A 20,139-nucleotide genomic window follows, 5' to 3' on the forward strand; every position below is an offset into this window, starting at 1 on the left:
ACAGAGAAGAGGAGGAGGAGGTGTGGCAGTATAGATTATGGATAATATTGCAGTGCAGGAGAGAGAGGATGTCCCAGAGGAATCAAGGACAGAATCTATTTGGTTCAAGCTAAGAAATAATCAAGGTACCGTTACACTACTGGGTGTATGCTATAGGCCAGCAACCAGTGGGAAAAACATGGAGGAGCAAATTTACAAGGAAATTACAGAGGTGCAAAAACTATAGAATAATTATAATGGGGAAACTTTACTTATCCTAATATAGACTGGGATAGTAACTGTAAAGGGTAGAGGGATGAGTTTCTGAAGTGTGTTTAGGAGAATTTTCTCGATCAGTATGTTTCCAGTGCAATGAGGAAAGAGGCATTTCTGGTTCTGGGGGAGGAGCTGGGTCAGTTGGATCAAGTGTCTGTAGGAGAACATTTAGGGGACAATGATCATAGTAACTAGGTTTTGGTTAGCTATGGAAACGAATAAGGAGTAATCCAGAGTAAAAATAATTAGTTGGGAACAGGCCATTTTCAATGTGGTGAGAATGGATCTAGCCCAGGTAAACTGGAATCAAAAATGGACAGGCAAAACTGTAACAGAACAATGGGCTGCCCTTAAAGAGGAGATAGTTCGTGCACAGTCAAGGTACATTCCCATGAGGGGGAAAGGGTAAGACAAACAAAGCTGCAGATCCCTGGATAATGAACGCGATAGAGAATAAGATGAAACAGAAAAAGGGGGCGTAGGACAGATGTCAAGTCAATACTATAAGTGAGAACAAGACTAAATATAGAAAGTTCAGGGGGAAGTGAAAAATGAAATAAAAGCAGCAAAGAGAGAGAAAGAGAAGAGACCGGCAATTAATGTAAAAGGGAACCCAAAAGGCTTCTCTAGGCATATAAATAGTTAAAAAGTTATGGGATTAAATGTTAGGATTAGAATAAATGGGTGGTTGTTGGTCGGCACAGACTCAGTGGGCCGAAGGGCCTGTTTCAGTGCTGTATCTATGACTAAACAAACTCTAATTCGGTTAATGCCTACGGATACTCGATGCGCTCACGCTAGCATGCATAAGCAATACACGCATGCAGATAAGGCCAGAAAGAGAAGAAAAATAAAGTGGAAAAGTTTGAGGCGATATCTGAAGAGTTGTTCTGGTTCTTGGAGCTCACTGTAGAGTCCTTGATTGTAGGTAGCTCTCGCTTTTCAGTGGGGACAAGTATTCTTCTAAAATCTTGTACACTGTAGGAGATTTTCCAATCTTGGGGGTTCATGTGTCTTCAGTGGGTTTTGGAGTTCAGTGAGCCAAAGATGGGCGCAGACAGACAGGAGAGGAGGTCTGCTTCAGTCCAGGAACATTCTGCTTTCTCCAGACTCTCAGTTCAAACCATACAATTCAGAAAAAAAAAAACAGACTTCTAAGCAGGTTAGTCATGTGACTAACTGGTTTGACCACATCTGTTTATTGGAGCAGGGGCTAGCTCCTTTGTTCGGAACACTGTCTGTTAATATGCAGAAATGTTTTTCCAGCTAAGGGCCTGGCAACCCCTTGTCACAGGCCTCTTCTTACCAGCAACATTGGTAGGAGTTGTTTATAAGCCACCAAACATTAATGGTAGTGCAGAGCATGGTATTAATCAGGAGATTAGAGAAGCATGTAGCATGGGTAATACAGTAATCATGGGTGACTTCAATCTGCATATAGCCTGGGTAAACCTAATGAACACTAATGCTGTGGAGGACGAATTTCTGGAGTATGTTAGGGATGGTTTACTGGAGCAGTATGTTGAGGAACTGACTAGAGAACAGGCTATTTTAGATCTAGTATTATGTAAGGAGAAAGGGTTAATTAATAATCTTGTTGTAAAAGAACCTTTAGGGATGAGTGACCATAATATGATAGAATTTTACATTATGTTTGGAAGGGAGATAGTTCAATCTGAAGCCAGGGTGTTAAATTTGAACAAAGGAAATTATGAAGGTATGAGGAGCAAATTGGCTGAGGTGGATTGGGGAAATACATTAAAAGTACATCAGTAATGGATAGTCTTTAAAGAAATATTACATAGTTTACAGCAACTACACATTCCTTCAAGGCACAAAACCCCAAAAGTAAAGGCAGTCAACTGTGGATAACAAAGGAAGTTAAGGATTGTATAAGATTAAAAGAAAAGGCCTATAAAGTTGCCAGAAATAGCAGTAAACCTGAGGATTGGGAGGATTTTAGAATACAGCAAAGGAGGAACAAGAAATTGATAAAGGGAGAATAGAATATGAATATAACCTAGCAAAAAATATAAAAACAGACTGTAAACGCTTCTATAGGTATGTAAAAGGGAAACATTTGGCTAAGACGTGGTATACTTGGATTTTCAGAAGGCTTTTGATAAATTCCCCCACAGGAGGTTGGTTAGCAAAATTAAAGCACATGGGATAGGAGGTAATATACTGGCATGGATTAAGGATTGGTTAACAGGCAGAAAACAGAAAGGAGGAATAAATGGGTCATTCTTGCATAGGCAGGCTGTGACTAGTGAGGTACCACAGGGATCAGTGTATGGGTCCCAGCTGTTCACAATAAAAATCAATGCTACCAAATGTAGTATTTCCAAGTTCGCGGATGACACAAAACCAGGTGGGAATGTGTGTTGTGAGAAAGATGCAAAGCAGCTTCAAGGGGATTTGGACAGACTTAGTGAGTGGGCAGATGGAATATAATGTGGAAAAATAGGTTATCCACTTTGGTAGGAGGAATAGATTTGCAGAGTATTTCGTAAATGGTAAGAGATTAGAAAGTGAAGATGTACAAAGGGACCTGGGTGTCCTTATCAATAAGGCACTGAAAGCTAACATGCAGGTGCAGCAAGCAATTAAGGCTAATTGTATGTTAACCTTTATCACAAGAGGATTTGAGCACAGGAGTAGTGAAGTCTTGCTTCAATTGTACAGAACCTTGGTTAGACCGCACCTGGAGTACTGTGTGCAGTTCTGGTCCCCTTACCTTAGGAAGTATATTAGTGCCATAGAGGGGGTGCAACGAAGGGTCACCAGACTTGTTCCCAGGATGGCGGGACTGTCCTATGAAGAGAGATTGGGGAAACTGGGCCTGTATTCTCTAGAGTTTGGAATAATGAGGTGATCTCATTGAAACCTACAAAATACTTAAAGGGATAGACAGGGTAGATGCAGCTAAGATGTTTCCTCTGGTTGGGGAGTCTAGAACCAGGGGACACAATTTCAAAATAAGGGGGAAGCCACTTCGGACAGAGATGAAGAGAAATTTCTTTATTCAGAGGGTTGTGAATCGCTAATTCTTTACCCCAGTGGGTTGTGGAAACTCAGCCATTGAGTATGTTTAAAGCCGAGATTGACAGATTTTTAAATACAAATGACATGAGGGGATATGGGGATAGTGTGGGGAAAATGGCATTGAAGTGGATGATCAGCCATGATCGTATTGAATGGCAGGGCAGGCTCGATGGGCCGAATGGCCTACTCCTGCTCTTATGTTCCTAATTCTAGGCACCACACTTTAGGAAGGATGCAGGAAAGATTTACGAGAATGGTTCCAGGGATGAGGAACTTCAGTTATGAGGATAGTAGTTGTTAAAGAGAAGGTTGAGAGATTATATAGAGGTTTTAAAAATGAGAGATCTGGACAGAGTAGATAGGGAGAAACTGTTGTTCTTGGTGGAAGGGTTGAGAACCAGAGGACACCAATTGGCAAAAGAACCAGAGGCAACATGAGGAATTTTTTTTTTAAACACAGTGAGCAGTTAGGATCAGTAATGCACTACTAGTAATTATCTGAAAAGATTTGCAGGGCTACGGAAAACGGCAAGGGAGTGGGACTAGCTGAGCTGCCATTGACATGACGGGCCATATGACCTCCTTCTTGTAACTATTCTCTGATTCTATGCATGGGGAAATCACAGGTGTGAAATTGTATCTGAGCACTCCAGGATAGAGGTTACTGCAGTATCAGCACGGTCCAGATTCCCTAATAACTGACCTGCATCAGCCCATGAACCTTAGGCCAGTGTTGTCAAGACTTAAGCCCATAGCCACATGTGGGCAATTGCACAAACATGAGCAACAGACTCTCAATGGGCACATGATCTCAGTACTCATTCACACGGCATATGCACGTGAACTTTAACCTTCTTGGGTGCGTTTTGTGGGTAAAATGGTAAGATGAAAAGTAGAGTGTGCGCGATTTTGGATTGTTGTAAGTGCTTTCCTGAATGGTGGTATATACTGGTTAGGAAAATACATTCGTGTGAAGTACATTTCTCTCTATTGAGAGTGTATGTGCAAGGTGTTTTCTGCAGTGTCACCGTAGTCACACATACTGGATGGCAGTGGCTTTTTTGCTAGCACAACACAGCTGCAGCAGTCTTAACCCCGACATCAGTCATATTATGGATTGACTGTACTTTTAAATAACCTCACAGAAGAGAGGCCCATAACTGGGATTATAATCAAAGCAAAACACCAAACACCTCAAAACTGACAAAACTAAAGTTTATTTTAAAATACCATCAACTCTACATACATGCAAATGAGTATTTTTTTTTCCTTTTTTAAAAAATATTTTGCCAGTGTCTATCACATTAACTGAGTGGCAATTTTGCACCAAAATCAGAAATATGACCCGATTGAATTCTATTACTGTTCCCAAAATAAACTATTAGTTTGCCACAGCAACAAGATGCATCGGGCTAACCCACCACCACACATCCCTCTGCTTCTCCGGAAATAAGTTTACACGTAAAGACTTAATGGGGGGTTTAACCAGCTTGCACAGTTGAAAGGGGCGCCTTGTCAACTGGTAGTGCAAACTGGAAATTTGGAATGGTACACAGATAGTGTACCACAAGATGGTCCAAAAGCTCCCCACTCCCTAGCAGTACCCACATTCCTGACCTGTGCTGCTGGCAAACAAGACTCCACCCAAGGTTTGACGGATTAAGCTACCCAGAGATACATTAGTGCACGAACAAACTTCTCCCACATAAAAGAGCTGACATTTGATGAGAAGCTGCTGTGATTGTGTGTGGACCTGTCTGGACCAGTCTGTGTCACTTGCAGCGGTCAGCTCACCAGGGCTCTAGGATCACTAGCTGATTACTCCCACACTTCCGAGAGCCGTGGGGTAATAGCTGATGGAGGTGACGGGAAGAGAATCGAAAAACAAAAGGCACTCATTAGAAAAGGAACATTCGCCATTTCATGACATAGAAAATCTCATCAAAAGTACAGAGGGTGTGGGGCTGAAGCCTGAGAGACGAGATGCTCAATTTACTTAACACATGCACAAATCTCATGGCTAACATCACAGATGTCATTTTAGATCCACATATTTCATGTTTAGACTGGCAATAGGACCAATGCAGTAGTTTATTTATACCAGGTTCAGCTTTGGTTTAATTTGAGAAAGTTTGATTCTTATTTCTCCCCCTTCCCTCTGCTTCTAGTGGGCAGGTTACACCCGGGACAGGTGTTACTACAGCTGGCAATCCAGTGTAGGGGGAAAAGTTATGAGAACAGAGCAAGGAGCACAACTAAAAAACTAAAATAAACAGCAACGCAGGTGTGGAGGGAAGATCAAGTCGAGGAGCATTTTAAAAATGGAAATGAGACAGGAGAGAAAGACTTGCACAGAGAGAGGTGCACACACACGAGAAGAAAAGTAAAATGCTGAAAACACTCAGGTCAGGCAGCATCTGTGGAGAGAGTGAGTTAATGCTTCAGGTCACTGACCTATCATCAGAACTCTGCTTTTCTCTTCATAGATGCTGCCAAACCTGAGTATTTCCAGCATTTGCTGTTTTTATTTCATATAAACATGGGTTCAGGGAAGAGATATAGACACAGACTTGGGCACAAGATGCAGTTAATGTGCAGCCAGCATCAGTAACAATATGTCAATGAATCAATTGAAAATCACAGTATGCGCAATCTCCAGCTCACTCTGGGCGGTTGCATGAATGCTGCAACTGGACCTGTGTCTCTGGTCTGCAGGATGAGGTGGTTAAGCTTCTTACTCCCGGTGACCACTCGAGCACAGACATCAGCTGAGAACCAGATTGGATTTGCTGGTGATGCTTCTGGTGGTAGAGCTGCCAGTTTATTCTCTATTCAGGCTGACACCTGAGAAAGGGCAATTTGAGTGAGGCGTGCATTGGAAGGGAGGTGGATGGGACAGTCTGCACAAGTCACTCACCTCAGGACAAAATCGGGGGTGGGGGGGTATTAACAGTATCTGGACTGCAGTCCCAGACAGGAATGCTAACTTTGCATTTTAACCACCCCAAATTCTCATAACAGACAACTTTAGATTTTCAAATCAGGCCTTTAAGACTTTAAAATTTGCTCCCCGCTTTGCACATAACAGAATCTCAGGTTGTAGCAATTGCCAGATTATTGTTAGAGATGGATTTGCAACTGACAATGGGTGAAAGGCTACAGCCCAAACCAGTGCAGTCAGTGCTCTGAACACAGTTAAACATCCTGGTGAATTAAGCTTACTTTCCTTATTTTGTTCTATGAACTCTGCAAGGTTATTTAGCCTTGGAGAACCTGGATGGTGATGGACAATAAGTTTTGGCATTTCCCCACTGGGTAACTGTGGCATCAGGGAGGCTGAGAGACTGATCCCTGACGCCCTGAATCAGTGCTGGAGCGACTGTGGTCGGGCTCTGTGTCCCTTGACTTGGAAAGGAGGAAACACTGCCATCTGCTGGAAGGCATGCACATGGTGGTCAGAAGCAAGATTGGGCTCGACTGCTGCCTCGATAATTCAAATATCCCACGTGCCCTCACCGTCTAAACTCAGAGCTGTGGCACTCTCATGGAGAAAGCTCTTGGAACTTTCAAGACAGAGATCCACAGATTTTTGTTATGCAAGAGTATTCAGGGATAGGAGGTACAGATCAGCCATGATCTAATTGACAGGCCTCCTCCTGTTCCTATGGTCCACTTGTGGGTTTTGGGGATCCGATAGACCAGGACTGTACAATGAGTCACAGGCATCAGGAGGCGTAGGCAGAAAATCAGATGGGAGCAATGGTTGGGATCCCACCCATTGACACTTGCTCAGTAAACAGCATTTACTCTCCTTGTACACTCTGACAGCCATTGGGAGACAGTGAAGAACAATATCAGGGGCAGTATTATTCATGCTGCCTGCACTACCTCCTATTTAGATGCCTGTGGTTAGCCAACAGAGGGTTATAATCTTTCCCTCATTTCCAGGGTTGCAAGGTTCCTTTCTTATTGTTGGTATGGCAAGATGTTGCATAGAACAAGATTTGACTTCATTTTATAAAATTGCCAAATTAAATGTAAATCACCACAGTGATAACCTGTAACATTCAAAACCAAACAACTTCCAATTGTACTTGTGTGCAGGCTCCAGCCTTCTCTCGTTAAGACAAGGCTGAAGCTAAGTTTAAGAGTCTGTGCAGGGATCAGTCCTGGGCTGTCCTACACTGCCTCAAAATCACATCTGAATTTCTACACCTCACTTTGAGTCCGTACAGACCTTAGCAACAATCTGCTCAGTGATGTGTGGCCCGATAAAGGAGGAGGGAGGTCCCATGCTAACACCAATGGTGAGGTTAGGTGTTCTATTCGTGCCACATGTGAACCAAGCACGTTAGCTGACACTCTGCTTCGCCCTTTTCAGCATTATGCAGTCAAATCTGCACACGAGTATCAACACATTCTGAACTTGGTTCTGATCTCTGGCAGCCTTAGTGGTGCTGGATCCCCGGTTCATAGAAGAGATGGAGCACTCACTGTCAATGATGTTAAAGGCAGTTGTCAGAATTCTCTTCAGCCTGTGCGCACGACCGGACATTCACTAGGAAGGATGGTTTCTACAGTATCCTACAGAGATCAAACCAAAAAGGGACCAACTCCTCACTACATGCTGCTCCCCTCTCCTTGAAATCCTTCCCCTGCTTTGAAATTTGAAGAACATTTATCCTTTCATCGCCTCATTGGAGGGAGAAAGAAACAACGGAAAAAAAAAAAAACACGCGCGCGCACACCAAACCCACTCACAGAGTCATTATTAAGGCCACTGTCCAGGTTAGTGATCCAAAATCAGGGCCACGCTGCTCATTTCTGGTATTGACGCTGGGATCGGCGAGACACAGTCTTCGCAGAGTTTGAATATTTCTGTTTGTCTTTGCTGTGAAAGGAAGAACGCACAGAATGAAATATGGAATTAAGAACAGGCCAAATCAACTGATAAATTGAGCAAAATGTCTGCGTTTAATGGACCGTGTGCACAAAGTTGTCCTTTAAGAGGACACTAGCATCGTTCACCCATCGGCTGTGAATCAGAAACCAGAGGGAAAGGCCCTAAATAAACATGGTTTTTTTCCCCTTTCCTCAGTGGTGTATGCTAACATCTTTCTAACAGCAGTTTCTAAATGTTTTCTTTACCCTCTAGCCCATCACCTTGCGACAAATTTCTTTCCTCAACCAAGAGAAGATATTAATCAATGATGTCCCTTTCAGGAAGGAAACTGCTTCCTTACCCAGTGTGGCCTGTATGTGACTCCAGTCCCACACCAGTGTGGCTGGCTCCCCTCTGGAATGCCCAGCATGTTTTACAGGGCATCTCAGGGCAACTGGGGATCAGCTGTATTAAATGCCAGCCTTGCCAACAACGTCTACATGCCCAGAATCATTAATAAAAGGACAATTGCCGCCTCGTCTGCTCTGCGACATGTTTTGAGGACGTTTGTAAGAACAGGACTGGTTGGCTCACCCTCCGTTCTTCCTTCTCTAGAGGCAGTCACAACCTAAGACTGCGAGCTTGCAGTCCTGTGAACAACAGGGCACAGACTCCTCCTGTTACTCTGCAGTGCTCAGCAGCTCGTGTGCTGCAACATCTATCAGCTGCAAACGAGGTTAAATTTAAAGCACGGCTCAGGCGGGTCTTGCTGCCCTGTGGTTCAACAATCTGCTAAAAGTGCTTCTTGTTTACACAAAGCCAATTAAAGCCAAGCCCAACACTTCAAGTGCCTGTCTCCAAGTACACAGTCCACATACCCATAAATACCCTTTTAAGCATACTTAATATAGATCCAGCCATTGCAATGCTCCTTGTGTCTTGGGTTCCAGGGTAATGGCCCTTTAACACACTTAGTCACAGAATCACATCTCAACACAAGGACAGTTCCATGACTCAGCTGTTACACTGGGGAAGGCATTTCCGCACAGGGTTGAAGGGGGGTAAAGTACAGCAGGTGAATTACAGGGGATAATCTCAACGTGACGGAGAGGGGTGGTGGGGGGGGGGAAAGAGAAAGGAGACTTGGGTGGGAGAGAGAGACGGGGGTGGGTGGGGGTACTGGGGGGACAGATAAAGAGAAAAACTGAAGGGGAGAGAGAGAGACACAGGAGCAGAGGGAGAAACAGAAAGTGTGAGGGGCAGATTGAGAGGATGAGATTGACATGCAGAAGACAGAGAAAACGAGCAAGACTTGAGGGAGACAGCAAGACATAAGTGAAGGAAGGAGAGCAAGGTACAGGTGAGAGAGAGAAAAGTACAAGAGTGCAGAAGTTGGGTGCTAACCTTAGAACTGTGAAGCATTGGGATCCCCTAGAGATTCATTAAAGATGTGCAAGGAGCAGCTTGAATGCTTTTTTACTGATTTTTTTTAAAGACTTCAATAAAACACTAGGGAAGAAAAATGGAGGTAAGTGTGATAGAATTGTGCTCACAAAGTGAAGTAATCTTGGATTCTGCTGTGCGTTATGGGTCTTTGAGAATGTTTCTCTGCAGAAGCAGCGAATGACTGACATTCTGGATCTTGATCCCCGATGTTCTCACTGCGACTACAGAGCCAGGGACGCACTGAGTTCTGCTCACACTGACCGGTGGAAGGTGGCGCAGGAAACTTACTGACTCATCTTTATTTTGTTGCGACAGCCATGGCCTCCTTCCCAGTGGCTGGAGCGGGATCCTTTTGTCATCATAGCTCCGCAGGTAATACAGGGTTTCCCGTTGTTGTAAGGCTGGAAAGTGAGACTAAAATGAGTCTTGACGTAAGATGGGACTGCTACCTTTCACAGACTACACAAATACACAGAACCCAAAAGCACAATGTCACCTTTATCAATTAGACTCAGTGGTATATAACCTAGATTGTGATATTAGCACAAACCAAACTACTCAGTGATAAAGTGACATAGGTAATCAAAAAAAAGATTGCTTAGTTTATTTCTACTTGCCTTTCTGACTCAAGAGTATATTTATAACCCACCTTTCCTCACCTCAGGCTGTGCATTACAGCTAGTTTTGAAGTCCAGTCACTGTGGTAATGAGCTGAACCGCCTTCTGTCAAGTACTAGGGAAATGCAGCAGCCAATTTGCATACAGCAAGCTCCCAAAAAAACAGCAATGGGATGAATGACCATGTAATCGGTTTGGTGATGTTGGTTGAAGGATAATTATCAGCCAGAATACCAAGAAGATCTCCCCTGCCCTTCTTCAAGAGTGCCACTGGATTTTTTTATGTGGGCAGACAGGACCTCAGTTAAACATCTCAACCAAAAGACAGCATCTCCGGCAGTGCAGCACTCATTCAGTACTGCAATGGGATGTCAACCTAGATTTTGTGCTCAAGTCTCTGGAGCGGGACTTGAACCCACAACTTTCTGACTCAGAGACGAGATGCTCCCGCTGAGCCACGGCTGGCAGCTCATCTTCCTGTATCTCCCTTCACCACTCAGCGAGGAGGCAAATAACCTGTTTGCAGGAGGTACTGCCTGAGCACAGCCATCCCTCCCTATAGGAAAGTACACAGCCTCAGCTTAGTTCCTTCCTATGAATGGACATTGTTTGGGGTAGGCGAGTGAGGGAATTATGGGCTGGAATGACATAATTCCACTTCATAGCAAGCATCTCAATGTGTGAATGCACTGCAACACCATGACACCCAACTGCAGTCCCTGTACTGTATAGTTTGGTATTTCAAAGACCTGAACAGCAATGACAGAGCAAACTTTAACATGTAGTGCATTAGCTGACAGGCCAACTCTCGTGAATTGATCGTGGAAGATGCAATTTCTCAGTCAAAATCAGCCTCTCCCTTGATCTTTTGAGAGGGATCTTAAAACTCAGGATTTTTAATTGTCCTTCTCCAGAGGTGCACCAAGTAGCAGATTACACAATGCACCACACATCTGTCTAGACTCCAGACAGCTGACTGGGGAGGAAACTGGAAGTGCTGTTGACTCTTAGCTGCCCTCTGAATTGGCCTAGCAAGCTCCTCAGTTGAACTCAAGGTGGCGGCCAGCACTTTCTCAAGGGCAATTAGGGATGGGCAATAAATGCTGTTCCCCTGAAAGAACTGGAAAAGTTTGACCTTTGAATTCTGTCGGGTAGAATGGTTGCCCTGAGAGGCAGGCTCACCTGCTCCTTCGCGCAGTACCCACAGATCATTCGGCTAGCCAGCTCCATTATATGGTCTTGATCATCATCGTGACACACATCACATGGGTAGGCTTTGCCACAACATGGAAATCTGAAGCCATTCAGCACAAACGAACAGTGTTTTAGAACGATACACACAACAGAAATACAACAACATCCCTCATTCCATCTGAGTCGCCTTAATTCCCCATTTGGGTGACTGGACAAATTTACTAGAAAGTTGATGTAAAACGATGGATCTCCAATGCAGTAGATTTGCACCCACCAGGAAGTGGATTCAACTCCTCAAACTCATTGACCTGACAACAGAGGAGAGCAGATCTCAATCTGTCTGTGGAGCTGGGTTGAGGCGAAGTCCTGGAGGTGAAAGGAACTTGCGCCAACTTACTGCACTGCACACTCCACATTCTGCTAACCTACTGTGTGACCTTCAGGGAATGCTCTGATCAGTGGGTTAGCAGTATCTAAAATAGATTATATAAAGCAAGTGAGCTAACAGCTAACATGACATAAAGCATGCATCAATAAAGGAATCGATTTAGGATGACAATATTTTCTGGGTGCATCATTTACGATTTGGCTCGAGAGTGCACAGTAATTCTCTGACAACGCCCTCCTGTGAAACATTGCTCGGTCATAATGGAATATCCACAATAACGTTATACAACTTTCATAACAAATGCTCAATGTAGCAATGAAAACATCATGGTCTTCCAGAAAGTCTACTCAATACACCGCCAAGGGTGAGGAACAAATTGCACCGCCCAATTGGAACACAAATTCCTTAAAAAAAAACTGTTCATAAAGTAAAGGTCAAATCTCAGGTAATATAACAATCCAGAACAAGAGTTCAAAGTAACCTCCAGCTCCCTTCATCTGTTGCTGTGGTTAGGTTTATCGGATTGCTCGGGTGAGATTCAGTGAAAACAATCAAGCAAGGAAGAGCCTGCTCGATTCCCTGTTGTGCTTTGCACCCGTATGGTTGCGGGAAACGTGTGGAGGAGCAGGAACATCCGCCCTATTTATTACCGAGTTCAGGTGGGGTCCACAGCAAGATCAGGGAGTTTGCGATGTACAACAAACTGCCTTGAGCCACCAGGTATTTTCAACATTATTTGACTCCTGAAAGCACTTTAGTCAATTCGCAAGGGCCAAAAATAGAGAGGCTTGATGTCTGCATTACACATGGTGCCATTTTTGAAGAAAAAACATGGTAAAATGGTGATTATGGATCGATCTGATTGAAAACCAGGACTTCGAACAAAAATGAAAAACTCCCACTTCAATCACGTGAGAAAATTGGGAATGGGAACATAATACACGGGATGTGTAAAAAAGCGATATTTCCCCCAGAGCGAGAGCACATCCTGGGACTGCTAGAGCACAGCCCCAGTGAAACAGCAGTGGGTGGTAATGACCTGGAACTCACTGCCCACAAGAATGGCAGAAGCTGAGACAATCAATGGCTTCAAAAGGAAACTGGATGGCCACTTGGACGAGAGTTTCTAAAACAGGGAATTGGGGAGGGCACCGGTAAATGGGAAAATTGGGGGAGGGGGAGAACCAGGAAATTGGGGGGGGGGGGGGGGGGGGAAACCAGGAAATTGGGGGGGGGGGGAATGGATTCCCCAGGAACTCACTCCTCCCCAAAGACAGGCCCCAGTAATTGGGGAAATGGTAGCGTCTCAGAATAACTTCTACCTCAGCTCTACCCTCCTGCCTTACCCCCATATCTCTTAATTCCTTTAGTATCCAAAAATATGTTGATCTCGGTCTTGAATATACTCAATGACTGAGCATCCACAGCCCTCTGGGGTAGAGAATCCCAAAGGTTCACAACACGGAATAAATACATTTCTCATCTCTGTCCTAAATGGCCTATTCTGAGACCCTACCACCCTCCCCAGTGACTGGGACCCCCCTCTTCCGCTTCCCCCGATTACAGGGGGCCCCCCTCTTCCACTTCCCCCGATTACTGGGGCCCCCTCTTCCGCTTCCCCCGATTACTGGGGGTAATAACTTTGAAAAGGGAAATGGATAAATATTTGAAAAGCAAAACCTTTGCAAAGCTACGGGGTAAAAGCAGGGGAGTGGGACTAATTGGATAGCTCTTTTAAAGAGACAGCACAGGCCCGATGGGCCGAATAGCCCCCTTCTGTGCTGCATGGTTTTATGGACTCAAACAATTCCGATATAATGACCATGTCTGTGCTGGATGGGATCTTCCAAATGAAAAATACTCATTACATCACTCATCAGTGTGTCTGCCAACACTCCTGTATCTGCGAATGTCCTGATATTTTACCCATGCATATGGGGAGGAAATGGAGAAATCTGTCCAATCGAGGTGCCACTGTCCCCTGCCCAACCTCAGAATTACTGCCCTGTACTTAAGGAATCCAGAATCATGGCAGAAGCAGCCAGCGATGCACACCATGGCACAGCACCAATCAGCAGTGACGCTCTGCGTTTAGCTCAGTGAAGTCTGTGTGAAAGAACCATCAAACTGGGTCACAGGCGTTGTTACTCTATCCTGCACAAGTCCACAGAAAGTGACACATTAAAACCATGGGCAGTGGCCATTTCCTTGTGGTTGTAGATTACCACACAGAAATCTATCATAGGTACAGTAGATCATTCAGCCCCTTGGGTCTGTTCCACCATTCAATTAGAATATGGCTGATCTGTATCTTAACTTCTTCCAGCTGCCTTGGTTCTGTAACCATTAATACCATTGCCTAACTACAATCAACCTCAGGTTGAAATTTTCAATTTACCCCCCAGCCTGATCAGCTTTTTGGGAGAAAGAGTGCTAGATTTCCTTTGTGTGAAGAAGCGTTTTCTGGCATCACCCCGAACAGCTTAGCTCTAATTTTAAGGTTATTCTTGCTCTGAACTCCTCCCATCAGAATAATAGTCTCTATCTATTTGCCCTACTAATCCTTTAATCATCTTAAACAACTCTATTAGATCACCTCTTAATCTTCTATACTCAAGGGAACTCAGGTCGATTCCACCTGGCTGCATAATTTAACCCTTTTAAGCCAAGTGAATCTGCCCTGCACCCTCGCATATGTCTATATATCCTTCCTGGTGTGTGATGCCCAAGACTGAACATGGTACTCCAATCAGCTCAGATTGCATGGAGGGGAGGCAGAATGCAAAGATAAATGAACACTAACCAAGATTCTGCAACCCCTATCCCCCCCAAAAAATCTTGTGAGACAGAGAAATTATTTCTTTCTAACTCAAAGTCTTGCCAGTCTCACTTACGAGCTGGGAGATTGGCAGTGTACCCTTACCTGAGCCAACGGCAACTCTTCCTGTAGTGCATGCAGGTACCGAAATTGGGCAGGGGTTGCCCAAGCTGAACAGTAGGTCCGGGAGGCCGTCTCTTCTGATGTCGATTAACTGAATTCTTATCATCTTCAGTAATACATAACAGCAGTTACTGGATGTTCTTGAACTGAGAGGCAGCTATTTAGAGAGAGAGAGAGACAATCTACAGCAGCAAGGGAAAGGAGACCTATTGGGGCCAAGCCTATACTTGCCCAGTCCCTGGTAAACAGCAAATCCTGGCCATTTCTTATTTGGTTGTTTTAACCAAGTGTATATTCAGTATATTAGATAACAATCTATTCCTTAATTCAACTCCAAGTGTGCAGTAACTCATCTGAGTTAAATCCATCTTAAAATTTCTTTGGTTTATAATCAGAACTATGAGATTTTACCAATCAGGAAAGGATGAACAGGGTGGGCTACTTTTAAAAAGAGAAGGCTGAGGGGTGACCCAATACAGATCTTTAAAATTATGAAGGGTTTTGACAGAATAGATACAAAGAGAATGTTTCCACATGGGGAGGAGCATGACTAGAGGCCATCAATATAAAATAGTCAACAAGAAATTCAATAGGGAATTCAGAAGAAACTTCTTTACCCAGAGAGTGAGTGGAAACTTCTTTATCCAGAACAGAGGAGGCTGAGGGGAGATTTGATTGAGATGTACAAGGTTGTGAAGGGCCTGGATAGAGTGAATGGGAAGGGCCTTAGCAGAGGGGTCAGTGACTAGGGGACATAGATTTAAAGTGATTGGTAGAAGGATTAGAGGGGAGATGAGGGAAGTTTTTTCATCCAGAGGGTGGAGGAGGTCTGGAACTCACTGCCTGGAAGGGTAGTAGAGGCAGAAACCCTCAACTCATTTAAAAGGTGCCTGGATGTGCTCCTGAAGTGCTGTAATCTGCAGGGCTACAAACCAAACGCTGGAAAGTGGGATTAGGCTGGGTGGCTCTTTTTTTGGGCCGGCGCAGTCACGACGGGCCAAGTGGCCTTTTTCTGTGCCGTAAACTTTCTATGATTCTGTAGTGAGAATGTGGAACTTGCTACCATAGTGAGTAGTTCAGGCAAATAGTATAGATGCATTTAACGAGAAGTAAATGAGCTAGGAGAAAGGGGAGAGTCAAGAGTTATACTGACAGTTAGATGAGGAATGATCGGAGGAGACTCGAATGGAGCATAAAGGCCACTGGACTGATTGGGCCGAATGGCCTGTTTCTGTGCCACATAATCTATGTAAATGTCTAGACCTATGCACTGAATCTATGTTCCCTCAGATCATGTCTCCTTGCCCTAACCCTGTGGTATTGTCTCTAATGAAGACAGGTTTATTTACTTAGTTGGTCTCACCTGTTTCTTCCTGTGACTGGGCATGGATCTGGTAAAACTGGGCTGCCTCCACCAGAATGCCGAGTTTGCTGTGACAATGCAAGCAGTTTAATTCCTTGTATCGACCATAGGACAGGCTCTGGATAACCAGAGAGAAACAGTATGAATAGTGCAATCATGCAGATCCCCCTCCCTCTCGTTCTGCAGCTTAATCATTCTAAGCCCCCTTCTCTGAGGGATTCTCAATTCCTTTGTTGGGCAAATCAGTGGTTAAAAATTGCCCTGAATTTTACACTGCAAAATTTAAGGTCTTTAAAATAATTGAAACAGTTAAAAAAGAGGGAACTATGCCACTTGTAGGAACATTAATACTGTTCATCTCTCGATTGGCATTGCCAGACTTGTAAATCACAGAAGTCAAATTCAAATCAATTTTAAAAAATCAATTCAAGTTCAGTAGAGTTAGGAAGATGCTCGGCATGATGGTTTTTTCGTGCTCCTTGTTCCTTACAATGTGAGGGACAGAATAGTAAGAAAAAGATTACAAGCAGAGTCACACAGCCTCAGGTACGTGAGCAGGGCTTTAAATCAAACATAACTAAAAGTGGCTGCCCATATATATACAAGGTTGTTTATTGCTGATAGCACCGTAAGTGGCTGGCTTTGGGTTAAATGACTGAATGAGCAGGCTTTCTGCTCACAGTGTACCACTGATGTTCTGAACTTAAAGCCAGTCTATCAGGAGTAGACTGGGTCCGAAGGACAGTGCCTTAGATTTCTACTGATTAATTTGTAACAAATGATTGGCTAAGAAACAACTGCAGGAGTGTCAAACTCAGGGTTGATTTGAGTTTTAATTGCAGTCTCAGTTTGAGTCTACATTTACAACAATAATTTATATAGCGCTTTTAAAGTCCCATGGTTTTATCAGACAAAATCTGATACTGAGCCACATTAGGAGATAATAGGACAGGTGACCAAAAGCTTGGTCAAAGAGGTAGGTTTTAAGGAGAAACTTAAAGGAGGAAAGTGAGGCGGAGGGGTTTGGGGAGGGAGTTCCAGTGCTTAGGGCCTTGGCAGCTGCCAATGGTGGAGCAATGTTCAAGAGGCCAGAACTGGAGCAGTGCAGATATCACGGAGGGTTGTAGGGCTGGAGGAGATTACAGGGGTAGGGAGAGGTGAGGCCGTGGTGGGATTTGAAAACAAGGATGAGAATTTTAAAATCAAGGAGTTGCCGGATCGGGAACCAATGGAGTTCAGTGAGCACAGGGGTGCTAGGTGAACGGGACTTGGTGCAAATTAGGACACAATTTAGATTCTGTCTCTTCACTGCAACTCATTCTAAAGTTTTCCTCTGCAGGAAGTAGATTAGACATTATGTGAAACTTCACTGATAATTCTGTAATTAATTAACTTCCTCACAGATCAGCAAACAGATTTCCAAAATCCCCTGGTGATGGTGGGGAATGTTTGTGCATCAGTGGTTTTACTGCACTGGTATTCAGCTTTTCCTTGTGGTAAGCCAGTGACTCTTAAGTCTTGGATGCACAATAGCTGTCTCTCTCATTGCTGCCTAACATTAGACCTGTCATCCCATCCTAACACAATCTCAGGGACAAAAGGAAACTGGCAAACGCCAGAAATATGAAATAATACAGGGTCAGCTGCAACTGTGTAGGTGGTCAGTCAGTATCTGAACAAGACATTCAGCCTGAAATTGTAAATACAATCCTTTCATTCGAATCACAGTCCTGATTTAAGGCTACAATCTGAACTAGTAAACAATCTTTCTGCTAATGGACACTATTTCCAGAGTGTCCCAAATGTCTGAAACCTCTTGAGTTCGCTGGTCATTGACATATTCACAGTGTGCACTTCTATTGACTTTGCGTAACAGAAACAGATGGGTACGCGAATCCCTGTCAGACGCCATTTTGAGATGGTCTGCGTGTTACCTACTGACCTGCAGCGCTCCCTCCTTGGAGCAGTTTAGACAGCCCACAGCAAACTGACTGTCCTGTAACACTAATTCTACAGGGACACATCCACACAGATCCAAGTATCCCATTATATCCGAGTACTCGTGAAGCACGCTGGGCTGGAATGCTACACTGATGTCCATGTTACATTTCTTGCAGCTGACAGCTGAGGGGTGCTTTTGGGACACAGTCAAGTCTGCAGATACTTTGCACCTAGGGAATAAAGTGAACAATAGATGGTCAGTCCATGGAAACTGTTCATTAGTGCATTCTATACACTACACCCCTGCTGTTTGCATTTAGAAGCAATAGGCGCATGAAAATCAATGAGAAATGAATCCACGTGCAGGGAAATCTCACTGAAGGATTTAAAGGGTTAAATCTTTTGGACACCTTTGCAAAACTGCTGATACGCACAGACTGATCAGGTCAACCCAGGATCACAGAAGACGATGACTTGTGTACGGACTGAAGTCTGTACGGAGTTTAAAATAATGAGCAAATGGAGAAGATCATTAAGAACAAAGAACAGTACAGCACAGGAACAGGCCATTCGGCCGTCCAAGCCTGCGCCGCTCTTGATGCCTGCCTAAACTAAAACCTTCTGCATTTCCGGGGACCGTATCCCTCTATTCCCATCCTATTCATGTATTTATCAAGATGCCTCTTAAACGTCGCTATCATACCTGCTTCCACCACCTCCCCCGGCAGCAAGTTCCAGGCACTCACCACCCTGTGTAAAGAACTTGCCTCGCACATCCCCTCTGAACTTTGCCCCACTCACCTTAAACCTACGCCCCCTAGTAACTGACTCTTGCACCCTAGGAAAAAGCTTCTGACTATCCACTCTGTCCATGCCGCTCATAACTTTGTAAACCTCTATCCTGTCGCCCCTCCACCTCCGTCGTTCCAGTGAAAACAATCCGAGTTTATCCAACCTCTCCTCATAGCTAATGCCTTCCAGACCAGGCAACATCCTGGTAAACCTCTTCTGTACCCTCTCCAAAGCCTCCACGTCCTTCTGGTAGTGTGGCGACCAGAATTGCACGCAATATTCTAAGTGTGGCCTAACTAAGGTTCTGTACAGCTGCAACATGACTTGCCAATTTTTAAACTCTATGCCCCGACTAATGAAGGCAAACATGCCGTATGCCTTCTTGACTACCTTATCCACCTGCGTTGCCACTTTCAGTGATCTGTGGACCTGTACGCCCAGATCTCTCTGCCTGTCAATACTCCTAAGGGTTCTGTCATTTACTGTATACTTCCCATCTGCATTGATCTTCCAAAATGCATTACCTCACATTTGTCTGGATTAAACTCCATCTGCCATTTCTCTGCTCAAGTCTCCAACCAATCTATATCCTGCTGTATCCTCTGACAATCCTCATCACTATCTGCAACTCCACCAACCTTTGTGTCGTCCGCAAACTTACTAATCAGACCAGCTACATTTTCCTCCAAATCGTTTATATGTACTACAAACAGCAAAGGTCCCAGCACTGATCCCTGCGGAACACCACTAGTCACATCCCTCCATTCAGAAAAGCACCCTTCCACTGCTACCCTCTGTCTTCTATGACAGAGCTAGTTCTGTATCCATCTTGCCAGCTCACCTCTGACCCCGTGTGACTTCACCTTTTGCACCAGTCTGCCATGAGGTACCTTGTCAAAGGTTTTACTGGAGTCCATATAGATAACATCCACTGCCCTTCCTTCATAAATCATCTTTGTCACTTCCTCAAAAAACTCAATCAAATTAGTGAGACATGACCTCCCCTTCACAAAACCATGCTGCCTCTCGCTAATAAGTTTGTTTGTTTCCAAATGGGAGTAAATCCTGTCCCGAAGAATCCTCTCTAATAATTTCCCTACCACTGATGTAAGGCTCACCGGCCTATAATTTCCTGGATTATCCTTGCTACCCTTCTTAAACAAAGGAACAACATTGGCTATTCTCCAGTCTTCTGGGACCTCACCTGTAGCCAATGAGGATGCAAAGATTTCTGTCACGGCCCCAGCAATTTCTTCCGTTGCCTCCCTCAGTAT

The 20,139-nt window shown here is 44.3% G+C and overlaps 1 protein-coding gene across 2 annotated transcripts in view; it reads right to left on the minus strand.

The window, feature by feature from the left end:
• Positions 1 to 4,533: 4,533 nt before the first annotated feature.
• si:dkey-24l11.2 (uncharacterized protein LOC100034462 homolog) overlaps positions 4,534 to 20,139 on the minus strand; it is a 45,664-nt gene continuing 30,058 nt past the window's right edge. The window contains exons 7-13 of one of the 2 annotated variants that reach the window (XR_010969465.1): positions 18,075 to 18,303; positions 16,133 to 16,250; positions 14,752 to 14,875; positions 11,429 to 11,540; positions 9,917 to 10,029; positions 8,062 to 8,191; positions 4,534 to 5,153 (exon numbers count right to left, since the gene is read on the minus strand). Coding sequence is in view for 1 of the 2 variants with exons in the window: in XM_068015378.1 (XP_067871479.1) it covers positions 8,119 to 8,191; positions 9,917 to 10,029; positions 11,429 to 11,540; positions 14,752 to 14,875; positions 16,133 to 16,250; positions 18,075 to 18,303 (769 nt within the window). In the remaining variant the exon portion in view is untranslated. Of the gene's footprint in view, positions 8,192 to 9,916; positions 10,030 to 11,428; positions 11,541 to 14,751; positions 14,876 to 16,132; positions 16,251 to 18,074; positions 18,304 to 20,139 lie in introns of both variants that reach the window. The other variant, XM_068015378.1, reaches the window with a different exon arrangement.

This window comes from Heterodontus francisci, chromosome 35 (assembly GCF_036365525.1).
Source record: "Heterodontus francisci isolate sHetFra1 chromosome 35, sHetFra1.hap1, whole genome shotgun sequence".
Taxonomy (NCBI): Eukaryota; Metazoa; Chordata; class Chondrichthyes; order Heterodontiformes; family Heterodontidae; genus Heterodontus; species Heterodontus francisci.